Below are 13,378 nucleotides of genomic sequence, written 5' to 3' on the forward strand. Positions count from 1 at the left end.
GTATGCCACATTTCAAATGAATCAAAAAATGTAAGGTTGAGGACCTTGTTGATTTCACATGGAATGACCCTATATCTTATTCAGGTCAACAACAAAGAAAAAATAATTTGGATTCCACTGCACATTTGCAATGTCAACGGTATTATGGTTTTATACCTTTACACTATTTGCTTCTCTTACATTCTCTTTTGAAACTTCATCCTACCTCTTTTTTCTACATTTAAACTGCGTACTAAAAACAATTGCACAATTAAAAAACATCATACCAAGCAAAATCACTGGATATAATATCTTTTCATTAATTCCAATACATATACACACACACATACATGTTACAAATAAAGACTATGAAACAACATCCACAAAATACAAATGTTCAAAACGAATCATTACATGAATTCAATAATCACATTTAATCACCAATTAATAAAAATTGGCTTGCAATTACCACTGCTTTAAACGTACATTTTCACAAATAAATACCTATTCACACAAACACACAATATTAGAAAACAAATTTTAGACATTAATCTGTCTACTATGAGCCTTCTGCATCCTTTGTTTCATCGTCTACCTCTACATATGGTTGTACCGAATTATAATGCTCTCCCAGACCATATTCATGTCTATGGTAAGTCAGTGTTACTTCTTTGCCATTTTGATATTCCTCTCCCAAGACTAGTCTAGGGCTGTCTGCTTGTAGTACTTCAATGGGGCGCTGAAGAATGTGGGATAAGGCTCTCAGCTGGAACAGTAAAAAATATTACCTCAGAACCAGCCAGATCATTATTTCAATTTACGTGCCATACATTGAATTGCATTGTATTAAACATTACAGTAAATATGGTACAATAAACTAGTATAATATTGCACTGCACTGTAAATTATAGGTTCTACAGTAGTATAGAATTAGATGTGTATTTATGCGATTTACACCTTGCACCTTCAACATACACTCCCATACATTTTTGACGTTTGTCCCTGGGTTCAAAAAACATGCAGTGTCCGAGTTCTATGGAAATATAGCAGTTACAATTGGTAAGAGACGTATTTCTTCAAATCATCATACTTCGCTTTTGATATATTGAGGTTTATTCATTATAAATTATTTACATAAGAAGTTAACTTGGCCATCATGCATAAAATTCCCCATCTCAGGGTACCCTGTCCCGAAGAGTGTGTAGCCACTGACTTCAACAACAACAAAAAAACTTCAGTACCAAAAAAAAAGTGGCCGAAGGTATGTGTGTTGCGTACCCAGTTTCCTGCATGAAATAAACTATTGAAATAGTGTGAAGATATCAACTGTATGTATTAGAAGAAAGTTAAGATTCCCATCCGTTCACATAGTAAATGAAAGGTCTCCCAGCCGCTCCCTTAGAGGAAAAAGATACCTCTTCACACCGCAGTGCTCCATTTCCTTCCTATTTATAGGTCCCGCTAATGACCTAATCCGGTCAAGAATTAAAAAAAGCCAGTACGGAAATACACATACATATAATTTATAACATCTCATCATTATAAGTATTAGTACGGTATATTGCTGTTAAAATAATTAACCGTGTTGTATTATACAAGCTCTGTACAATAAAAAATTACAATGATTAAGACAGCATCAAGTAGTATACATATATTACATCATCTGTCTCTGCACTAGCCATGCGCAAGAGGGAGGGGGGGGGCAATTGCCCCCCTAATCATGGACGTCCGCAGATTTTTTCCAGAGAGGATCAAGCAAGGTATTTTCCCAGGGGACTATACCCTCATTATAGTGTTGCCTTCTCAAAAAACACCACTTGAGTTTGAAATTATCATGTTCCTGCATCCCCATTATAATAATTAATGTAAATTACTGTGACTGAGATCAAATTATATGTGTGCGAAATATTTACTTTAGTTTGATATTAATTTTCCATGGGGAGGCGGGGGCGATCCTTGTCGGACGTCCATGCCCTATATACTTTCTTAGAAATTTAGTGTAGAGGAATCTTATCACCATTATTAAACAATATTATACTCAAAGAAAATGCAGTTTTTCAAGCCTATGAAAGTTCCAAGCAACTATGGGGGAGGGGTGTGCACCATTTCCTACGTAATTGAACTATAATACACCTAAAATTACTTATTGGGGAATGGGAAGAACAAAGTGTCTTCCCCCCCTAATCAGAGAGTGTGCACACGTATCGTGCCCAGTGTCATACGAAATCACTTGCATGCACTATTAATTTGTTTTTTTAAATTGGGAAAAAGTAAAAATGATGTGTCTTTTTTAGAGCTGCGGTGGTCTAGTCGGTATGGCATCTGACTGCCACGTGGGAGACCCAGGTTCGATTCCCGGGGTGAGTGATCTAAGGTCCGAATTCTTCCGGCCTTGTCTCTGCATAAAGCAGCTCTGGGGCTCACCCAGCCTCAAATTAATGGGTGCCTTGGGGGGGGATCAAGATCAAGAATGTGTGGGGCTCTACCCCCACATCCTCTAAAATTTTCATGGCAAGGTGCTATATGCACAGGAGACTTTACCTTTACCTTACCAAAAATCATTTGGGATAAACTAATTTGGACAGTGTATCTAATTATTACACATTTTTTTGGAGAGGCACATTTCATTATTTAGGTTAGTGATTAAGTTTGGAGTTGAAATTGATACTAAAACCTAAGAATGAAAAATGCTTTAAACATTATAGATATTACAACAGAGCATTTGTAATAGTTTTTTTGAAACTTGCAAGTTCATTAGTTGTTAGTATATCTAGAATGGACAAAGTCAATTTGTCTAACATGTCACTTCAGTGCTTGGTAAAATCCAGATAAAACCAACCCCACGTTGTAGGTAAAGCATATATTGGATGAGCTGTACAGTAATGCACAAAACACTAACTGCTATCATGAAATTGAAAAATGAGCAAAAAAAAAAAGAGTGAGGGTTAAATTAAAATGTGGCAACATGTATGACTTCTCTTTTTTTCTCTTTTCCGATTTGTATAGAAACTGTAGAGCTGTGGCTAGCATGGCAAGGACAGCACATTACATATTTTTTTTATGGAAATATGAAAACACTGGTTCTAGTTTAAATAGAAAACTATATTTTTTAAGGATTTCTTTTGAATAACCACTTGCTGCATCAAGTAGGGTTTACAAATATGTTTTAAAAAAAATCCATATTCTCTGAAAGTACAGATGATGGCAAAGATAGTAAGAAAATTGTCTATCGCCATGTTTCCACAATGTGAGGTTCATGAAGTGAAAAAAATGATAAGTTGAGGACACAGCATCAGCACAATTTCTTAAAAAACAACATAAGATGCAGAATAAAAATAAAAGCCTGGAAAATGATTGATTGAGTTGGTGTTTTAAGTGCACTTCATGTGCAGTAAGGATAATCGGGACTGGACCTACAGTTTAAAGTGGGATCCGAACCACTATGTGCCTCCACTGGGTATCGAACCTGGGACCCTTTGATTACAAGGCTATTATGCAACAACTGTGCCATCGGGGAGGCCCAAAAGCATGGAAATAATGAACAATCTACCCCTAATTCTACAACAATGACATGAAATGCTTCCTGCCCACTCCAGGTTCTTACATATTTGTAAGTTACACTTTAGCTATTGGTCAGTTTTCTTGATTTTTCTGTGATTTCCACATGATATCCTGATCAATTAGTCTTCCGAAGGGGAGTATCGGGAGATGAGTTGTATTTGGCTCCACTGCAGTACCTGAGAAAAAGAGCGACATCAGTATCAAAATGGAATAATACATTTGTACTCTAAATAAATGCCACAGCATATGGAGTGGTAAGAATCTGCAATAATAGATTGGAAACTATGCTGAAAGGAGAAGATTTTTTTATTTTATTTTTCTAATGCATAAAGCATACTCACTTCAACATGTCCACCCCAGGCAGTGGTATCAGCTACTTGATTGCAATATTCATCATATTCCTGGTCTGTGAGAAGGTCACCAGTATCTGGATTGGTCAGGAATGGCAGGAAGTCGGCTTTGTGGTCACGAAGAAATGCACCAGTTTTGCTTCGCAACTCATCTAGGCTCATTTTATCACCCTGAGTATCTAGTTGATGAATAACTGCATTGTAAAGGCTGCAAAGGAAGAAATATACATTAGTCATAAACATATAACATATACTAAATTCCATGATACAACAGCCGTTTGAAAGACAAAGCTTGTCATGTGACTTTTTACTTTGGCAACATACAGGGTGGTCTATATTGATGGGACACATTTTATTTTGTATTTTCAGACAGTAGGAATATTCTAACACTTTTCAAATACATTGTATTTGGAAGTCTGAGCTTGGGAGTTTGTATTAATTCAATTTGCATGTTGTTGTTGTTCTAATGATTTATGGTCATGTGGAGTCCGGTTGAAATTGCTTATGGTGGAAGCGTTTCTCACTAGTGGAAGCTCCATCATTACATTAAAAAGGTGGTTCAGAAGGTGATCATGCATGCCGTGAAAAGCATCTGTGACAGCTAATGCCGATAACAAGCCTTCACCCGGGCAACCTCAATCATCTCGTAGTGCAGAGAACATTTAACGCCTGGTGAATACAATCGAGCAATAGCCCAATCGTAACAGTCGCTGCTGGGTGCTAAAATGACATGTGAATCATGTTTTTCATTCCTTAAATGAGGCGGCTAGGTCTTACAAAATCTGGATGCAACAAGATGGTGCCACTAGTCATACAGAATTAGTGCCAATGTGAACCCTTTGAGACAATTTCCCTGGTCGCCTCAAGTCCAGATTCAGGGATGTCAACTGGCCATCCAGATCACCAGATATAGCTCCACAGGACTACTTTCTGTAGGGCTACCTAAAAGAACGGGAGTGTACACCACAAGACCAGAAACTACTGCTGACATCAAGGGAAACATCTAGAGGGATAGAGGCAGTGGCGGCTGGTGGTCTGACTCTATAGGTGTGCACTTCAGCCTCGTGTCCAGAAGTGTTATCAGCCCTCTCAAATAATCACACCGTTTTTGTGTACATAATAATGCTAAATGTATTGGCAACCCAAGTTATGACCACCATTCACTGAAAATGATGCTCTGGCAGTTACATTTCATGGAAAAATTTTAAAATATATATATATTTTTTTTACAAATTTGAAATACCTCTGAGATTTTCCTGCCAATCATGAGGAGGGCGGTGTTATTGTGCTATACATAATTCAGCATTCGATAATGACAAAATCACTCAAAACACACAAATACCGATTTACAATTTCAATACTGTTGATAATAGTAATAGTGATAATAGTGAACAAGGAGAATAATAAAATTGGCATACACCAAAGAAGCAGATCCAACTGCTACATGGAGTAATTCAGTTGTAATCTATCTAGCAGTTGTTTATTTCTAGTGACCGACTGACCGAACGAACATAATCAAGTGAAATCAAGAGAATACATATTTTAAAAAATAACAATACTCAATCAGTCCACACTGCCCTGCTTCTTACTTCAATTTTTTTTCTTTCCCTTCCACTGTATCCGTATTATTACTGCAGTTGCCGCACGCTTTGTAGCTAAACTTCCCACGAAATATTCAACAAAGTTAAATATTACGTCTCTGCTTTCGTTATGTACAGTTTTCCCTTTTATCATGAAATCAAACACTTGACACTGAAACAGGAATGAGCTTTTGAGTGCGGAACAATTTTGCAACTCAAGAGCAGGTACACAATGGTAACAGATGACTGACATACCCTCTCTCCACGCGTGTTGATAATTCGACTACAGCACGACAAGGACAGTTAATTTTGGCCAAGGGAATGCAAGGCATTGTTTAAAACACACATTTTGCTTTCAGTTGCCTCCCTCTCCCCCTTGTTTCTTGCCCCTGCCATAGTTGGAACATGGTGGGCGAAGATACCATAAAATTTCTTTTTTTCTAAAAAAAAAAAAAATCCCTCAATTTGCAATCCCTTGACTCAGTCACGTTCTCGAATGGAATAGGTTTGCAACACTGCTACTAACACACAAACTGTTGCGCTCATGAGTTCCCTAAATCCCCAGGCAAAGCACCTACGCCAGAAGAGCCAATTAGTGTTCTCTACACGAGCGTGAGTGAACAAAACTAGACTTGTGCGAGTGGGCCATGGTCCACACGGATTGATGCCACACTTCTCCAACGCCTTTCTTGGTTAAGCGGCATGCGAACATTTGATGTTTTGAAGGAGATAGAGGTCAGTGAATAAGTATAATAATAACTATTTGCATTACATATTTATTTGGGTGTGCACGTGCGAATAGGCAGCAGCTGCTACTGGATAGAGGCCATTCCGGTCGATTTTCTGTGCCACAGTATGCCTTCGAGGGCCCAAGAATGTTCTGAAGGTGGTGCTCATCTATGGAATGTTATATTCAAACGATGAAAAATGTTGTAAACTCCTGTATCTTGGTTATGTATTACACATACTGCTTAATAAATGTTCTTGTTCCATTCCTAAAAATCTGCATCTGAAATGTGTCCCATCAATATGGACCACCCTGTACGTAGCATATTAAATTCCATCCATCACTGCTCTTATCTGATTTTCTAGATCAGAGTCTGCTAACTCCCCAATTGCCCTCATCACACCATAATTTGATGCTTCCACCAGTCATTGCATCTGAGAGTGCTTGCACCAAAGGTACGAGTGTTAACCATTTGGCTATGCAGTGCCTTATATAACCTTTAAAGGGTAACTGTAACCGAGTTACTTTTTAAGTGAAGTAATTGGAACTCTGTTATTTTAACGTAACTTTGCAAACACTGATTCTTGTTTACCCTATAATTTGGAACACACTGGGGATGTACCATGTATATATATATTTTTTAAAAAAATTGCAGGTTTAACTAGGGTGAAACTGGGTGACTTGCATACCATGCCATTTCCCTAGCAAGACAGCCCTGGTTTTGCTCGACTTTCACGCCATCAGTGATTCAAAGGCAACTGGTCCCCTTGCAGTATCGTTGATCGAGACTTTTCAACACAGGTAAAATAGCTAAAGAATCAGTTGAAACCAGGACTGGCTCGGTAGCTGAGTTGGTAGAGCAATGGCATGGTATGACAGAGATCTGGGTTTGAGCTCTGGTCGAGACTGCATCTTTTGCTCAAATTTCTACTGATCCTTGTATCCTGGTTTCATGAAGTAAATTTCAAAGTATGTATTTCCTCTTTAGCAGTCAAGTCACTGCAAACCTGGTGACACACAGTAATTAAGGTGAATGAACCATTCATGCCCTTCATGGAATGTTGGTCAATTAGCTGAACAGTATAATATTAATTATTGATATAGTAAATTTTATATCGGCATGGTATCGATTAAAACTTTCAATGGTTCATTCCTTTAAAGTGGAACTTGCCAGGCAACACACAGAATATAGTACAAAGTTTCAGATAACTACTTACCAATTGCCATCCGAAGGAATCTCGTATACCATCAAATTAAGTTTCTTCAACAGTCCTTTAATCTTTATCGATTCTATGTTCCTAGCACCATGTTCATTATCCTTCTCTTGTTCTGCTATGCGCTGTTCTCTTTCTTTGTCCTTCACTGCTTTCTTCTCACGCCTTTTCTGGGCCTTTGAAACCTTCTGTGACTTTGGTTGTGTCTCGTCACTATCTATTTCAATGTTTTTCAAGTTTTCTGTAGTTTCGTTTACCTACAACAATGAAATCAACACTAGTAATATGATACTAAAAGCCATAATTTTCGCAGGCATGCTCTACAGTTTTTAAAGTTGCAGACATTGCAGTGTATTTTTAGTAGAGTCTGAGAGATTAATTTGTTGAAATTGTGTATCAGGTTGTTTTTATCCTGAAATTTCATAATCTATATCTGTCTCTGAAACTGTGGAGTTGGATCTATGTGGTCATATGTATACTTCTGGATTGATGCACACAAACTGAGGTGGTCAGGAGTATTCACAACAGAGCAAACTGTGGTGTATATGGAGAGTTGTATTAGTAGACTATCTAGGACAATCACTTAACAGTCGAGCCTCCATCACTACTATCCTATATTAATTATTTTAGGTCAGTTTCCTGCATCTCAGGTTCATTGAGCGGTTCGAGAGTAAAATTTGATAACCCACAAAAGTATGAAACCGAGAAAAATGTAAGTGAAAGTTCGTCCATTGCATTGTGGCTTATGGGGTACGCAGATGTTCCCGTGTGTTTCTGACAGTCACTGGCTACTGCAGGAACTTCATTCACTATTGGGGATTGTGCAGCAACTGAATCCAATGTTTATTGGGGATTGTGCAGCAACTGAATCCAATGTTAACTCAATTTTGAACAGACTGTGGGTTATCAAGTTTTACTCCCACGCTGCTCAGTTGTGATGAATGGTGAAATGGCGATTGGACAAATGCAGTGATACATCCATGCCTGACCAAAGTTCAAACCTGGGACCTCTGGTTGTGTACCACATTATGTAGTACTCAGGCTGGCTATGGTTTTGCCATGTTCAGAAAAATAGTTGTAAACCCTAACGAAACCTCCATAAAAATTTGCATATTGTATAATAAATTAACCTTATTTAGAAAAGGACGAAGGGAAGAAAGTGTGACCTCACAGCAGATGTGCAAATGGGCTAATAGGCATTGGGCCTACAGTTTGAAGTGGGATCTAAACAACACAACATACATCCACCAGGAATTGAACCAGGGCCTCTTGATTACAAGGTGACTGAATGACCTTGCCTTCAAGGAACCTCCTCCCCCATCTACAAATACATATATCTCTTAGTGTCAGCTTTAGAAAATTCTGGGAATTTAGATTGAAACATTGCCAGTTGAATAAAAGCCACTTTCAAATTAAGATTCATATTATTAAAAAACTGGTAATTTGCACTGTCAATATAAGCCAGTTAATGTGGAATATTGTATTATGAATTCATTCATGCAACTGCCTGGGACTTTGCTCCAGGAGTTTAATAGGTCAGCTAGGAAGAGAGAACAAATAAACATAACTTCATGTATATGTTCTCCAGTGCTCTGTGTGTTAAGAGTTAGACCTTGATTCGTCACCGATATATGATTCTCCCAGTGTACATACTATGTTGTTCCTCAATTATACGCTGACAGAATAAAGCATGGTTGGCGTAGAGTATAAAGTACACACATGGGAAAACATAATGTAGCACTACAAACATGGTTGCAATATTTTATATTTCCATGCAAGATGAAAGGGAGTCCCTTCTACCTAGAATATGCATTCTTTTAATGTATTACAGAGAGTTTTTAGATTTTAGCACAGATACTTTTAAAGCATTAAATTTAGTTCAAAAGTTAAAAGTGTACAGGGCATGATCTACTAAGAGCTAATATATCACCTTGCCAAGACATTCTTTAAACTGAACCAACTCCTCATTATGCTTCTTTTCTAACTCTGCTTCTAGTCGAGCAATTTCTTCTGCAACTTCTTTCTTCTTCTTCTTGTCAGCTTTTCCAGATGACTTTTTTAGTGACTGGATCTTGCCTATGAAAAATGCAGATCAAAGATGATACTACTATACACAGTTACACATGCCGGCATCACAAGGGCAAGAGGAGGTTGAAGCTATCAATTGGCTCCTAGATATTAGGATTGTTCATTTTGAATTATTATATATATATAAGAAAAACAAGCTTATGTTCATAGTCTATAACAGAAGTAAAGCTAAGTTAATTAGTCTTCAAGTACAATAACAAAGAAAAATAATTAGCTTCATTTTTGTGTAAAATGTAAGAACCAAGCCAGAACTTAAGATTTTTTTTCATACCACTAATCCAAAGAATAAATAGTTTTTCAAAATTCCAATAATAAGATTTTTATTTGAAAAGTCACACAACAAACTTCAAGACTAAAATTACCTCTAACTTGTAAAGATTTTTCTTGAACATGATGTGAAAAAGTTTTTGAATATCTTTGTTTAAGTCTGTCTACTTTATGCACAGTTAGGCTAATCGGGATTGGACCTACACTTTTAAGTGGGATGCCTGTTCTATCTACTCGGCAGATCTTCACACTTTGGAGAAACTCCTAATTTTTACCTATTTGTTTAGTGTGCACCAGAGTCTGGAATGGATGTCCTCCAGGGTGCAGCACATTCTTCGAGGGCCCATGTCCTAATCTGCCAGAACTGAAGTTTGTTTCTGTTGGGTCCTTAGTCAAGTGGACATTGAGGGGAATGAAGCACCCAATGATGTCATCAAGTTTGCCAATGCAGACAGCAATGTTCTTGTCCACTGTCTGCCAGCAAAGGATCTGCAGAATGTGTTTCATTGCTGAATTCTTGACACATGGCAGCAATAATAAGGCGAGGTATTGGGGAACAAGCTTTGCGCTATCAAGCCCACCCCTGATGTAGAGTGTTCCTTGCACTGTCCCTCCCATTGAGAAAAGACCATTATGTCAACCAGTTCCCCTTGTACTTAATGTTAGAAAATATAGGTTTAATAACTGAAATTAGCAACGTTGGTACATTACTATTTCTGGAGCGAATGTAGAATATAGAGAATGTCTCTAATTTCGTTAATATTTGGTATACTAACTAAATGTGGCCTTCTAATCACGAATCTGTTGTTAAAATGCCACCGACACGTCTGGAAATCGTGAAAAAAAAGCTGATGTAAAAAAAAAAAAGCTTTTCCGCATTGTTTTACGAACAAAATTTTAACTATGCTTGCCTAACCTAACCTTGCTGGAAATGGTTCGTCGGGCTATCCGTGAATAGGTTGTGGGGCTACCCGTGAATTTTAACACACGTCCGCGGCATTTTAAGAACAGATTGATGATTAGAAGGCCAAATTTAGTTAGTATACCAAATATTAACGTAATTAGAGACATTCTTATATTCTTCATTCATACCCTATTTCTTTTACACAAGAACTCGTGCACATGGAACATAGGTCCAAACACTGGCATACGCAAGGGAAGCTCCCGGATTTTTTAGAAAAAACAAAAGGTAAAACTATCAAAGCCGGGAAATGTCTGTAACTAGTTTATTCTGTAATTGTTGACATTCGTACTTACCTATTCTGCATTGCAAACGATTGATTAACAAGGATTTCGCTTTTTTAAACAAAATTAGTATCTATTGTCGACATATCGAGTAATTACTGTTTGTTTTTGCTTTAGGTTGGGCAATATAGTGAAAAAACAGTGTGTTTGGAAACACTTACCGGGGATTAAGTCATCAGATGCTCGCAACATCTGGTTCAAGTACATGGATGGAAATGCAAGCAACAGCTTTCGTGCATCGGACCGACATTATTATAGAAAAATACATGATTTAGCAGCCAAATACATTGAAAAATGCGAGAAAACACTTCTACGACCTTCCGAAATTACACAGAAACTCAATTCCGTATATACTTTCTCCTGTAAATTTGAAGAAATCCATTTCCTGGCTATGACATTTTTACCAAACAAAAATCAAATATGCGTTAATCAGCGAACAACTCGTGACCACCAAAGTAGTCATGTAAACCCCTTCAAAATGACCCATGATTGTCCTATTTGGTACTATTATAGTATGGGTGAGACACCTATAAATCATATATTTCGCACTTTTTTACATTGCTAACGTACTATTTTGGAATGCGGAACATTTCCTAAGGTAAAATAATGCATTTCTAACTAAGATAATGTCTATTTCTTACATTTACGAGTACTTACTGTTACTTGTTATTTCGATTCTGTAACACATTATGACGGGTGATAGTGTACTGGTCCAGGGTACGTTGTGCGAGTGTTTTGTCGATTTATGCAGTGTTGCAACCTTGTTCACCAGAAAATACTTACTTTCGTGCCCGGATTTGAAATTATGCTAATACGTCGCAAACCATTGACGTTTGCCCCACAAACCATTGACGTTAGCCCCAAAAACAATTTTCCATAAGGTTAGGTAAGCATAGTTTAAAAAAAAATTAAAAATACTCAACACGTCATGTTCTAATGAAAACACGGCGAGTTTGAAACACTGGCTATGGGGTTACATCATCTTAACACACGGAGCATTGTGCTCTCGTGCAGAAAGCAAATGGCGGCAGCAGAAACAGCATGTCGGACAGAGATTTTCGCAGAAAACATGTATTCGCATTAAAATGGATCAAAACTACATTCACGAACTTCCACAACGCTACAGAAAATGATTTCCGCAAGTACTTTCTCCTGTAGAGGTAAGACTCTAGTTTACGTCCTTTTCCTAAGGAATACGTGTCATATATCGTTGGAAAGCTTATTTTATAAGGAATTCAACAACGTAAATCCCAAAGCGAGGAAAAATTTCCTGGCGGAGTAAATCGAGAAAAACCGATGTTGTCCGGATTTGCGTAATTGAACGTACCGAGGAATTTTTTCGATGATTAAGCACATATTTAGGGGTGAAATGAGTGCTAATGGGACCTAACCTAACCTCGTAGCCATACCTGGTCCCCGTGAATGGTTAGTGGGGCTATCGTGAACAGAAAGTGTAAAAAGAAAAAAAGTACATACCCAAAAAGATGCCGGCTGCCGCATCACGAACGCGCACCGCGAACGCGAAGAAGCAATTACCATGCAGATAAGGACGTAAAGTAGAGTCTAGCGTCTGTAAATTTGAAGAAATCCGTCTCCCCTATACTATAAAGTTACCTCATATTTTTCTTCACACAGCGTTTAAAACAAAGGCTATAAATGATAATTATATTTTATTGACTAACCCCCCCCCCCCTCCCTTCCCACTAGAACGTAGCTATACAATACAGACAATCAAAATTCCAGGACCCTCGAGGGGAGAAAATGTGCTTACGCTAGTTAGCCCTAATGTACATTGTTTCAATATTAAATGTTGAACTATACCTTGTAGTTCTTTTCTTTCCTTTCGATGCTTTTGGTTAATATATTCCTCTGTATATCCTTCCAAAGTTTCTCCGTTTACGACTGCGTTCTCAGCCATTGCTCATACACATAAACTTTTCAGTGCAAAAACAAGATATCACGGCATAAGACACAAAACTTCTACAAACTAATACATAAAAATGATATAAAAATTCAACATTTCCTTTCTGGTACACCATGCATAATTCCAACAGCAGACATACTTCTTCAACACAACCAGCCGACGCTCCGCATTGTGCGTTTGTTTTTGTTCAATGTGAGAAGAAAAGTGCTTTCCCTTATCCGTTCGGACTGCCGTCATTTGCCCGCAAACACGTTACATGACGACGATGACATTAAAACCATTTCCGAAGTCGGGATAAGGACGAGCAGTGGCGTGCCCAAGGAGTGTTGGTGTTGGATATACTCCCATTTGGCCCAGTATTCCTTTAAAAAATAACGTTAAAGGTAGGAAAAGATGGCAAAATGAGGAATGGCTACTAAAAAAATAATACGTAAAAATCCCCC

The 13,378-nt window shown here is 37.8% G+C and overlaps 1 protein-coding gene across 1 annotated transcript; it reads right to left on the reverse strand.

Moving 5' to 3' along the window:
• Positions 1 to 263: 263 nt before the first annotated feature.
• LOC146000701 (deubiquitinase OTUD6B) lies at positions 264 to 13,127 on the reverse strand. The gene is made up of 5 exons (XM_083138391.1): positions 12,833 to 13,127; positions 9,342 to 9,487; positions 7,415 to 7,668; positions 3,882 to 4,098; positions 264 to 745 (listed from the first exon to the last, which is right to left on the reverse strand). The coding sequence occupies exons 1-5, from the start codon at positions 12,927 to 12,929 to the stop codon at positions 539 to 541; spliced, it is 921 nt and encodes a 306-aa protein (XP_082994517.1). The 5' UTR covers positions 12,930 to 13,127; the 3' UTR covers positions 264 to 538.
• Positions 13,128 to 13,378: the final 251 nt, after the last annotated feature.

This window comes from Lepisma saccharinum, chromosome 1, assembly GCF_977018435.1.
Source record: "Lepisma saccharinum chromosome 1, izLepSacc3.1, whole genome shotgun sequence".
Taxonomy (NCBI): Eukaryota; Metazoa; Arthropoda; class Insecta; order Zygentoma; family Lepismatidae; genus Lepisma; species Lepisma saccharinum.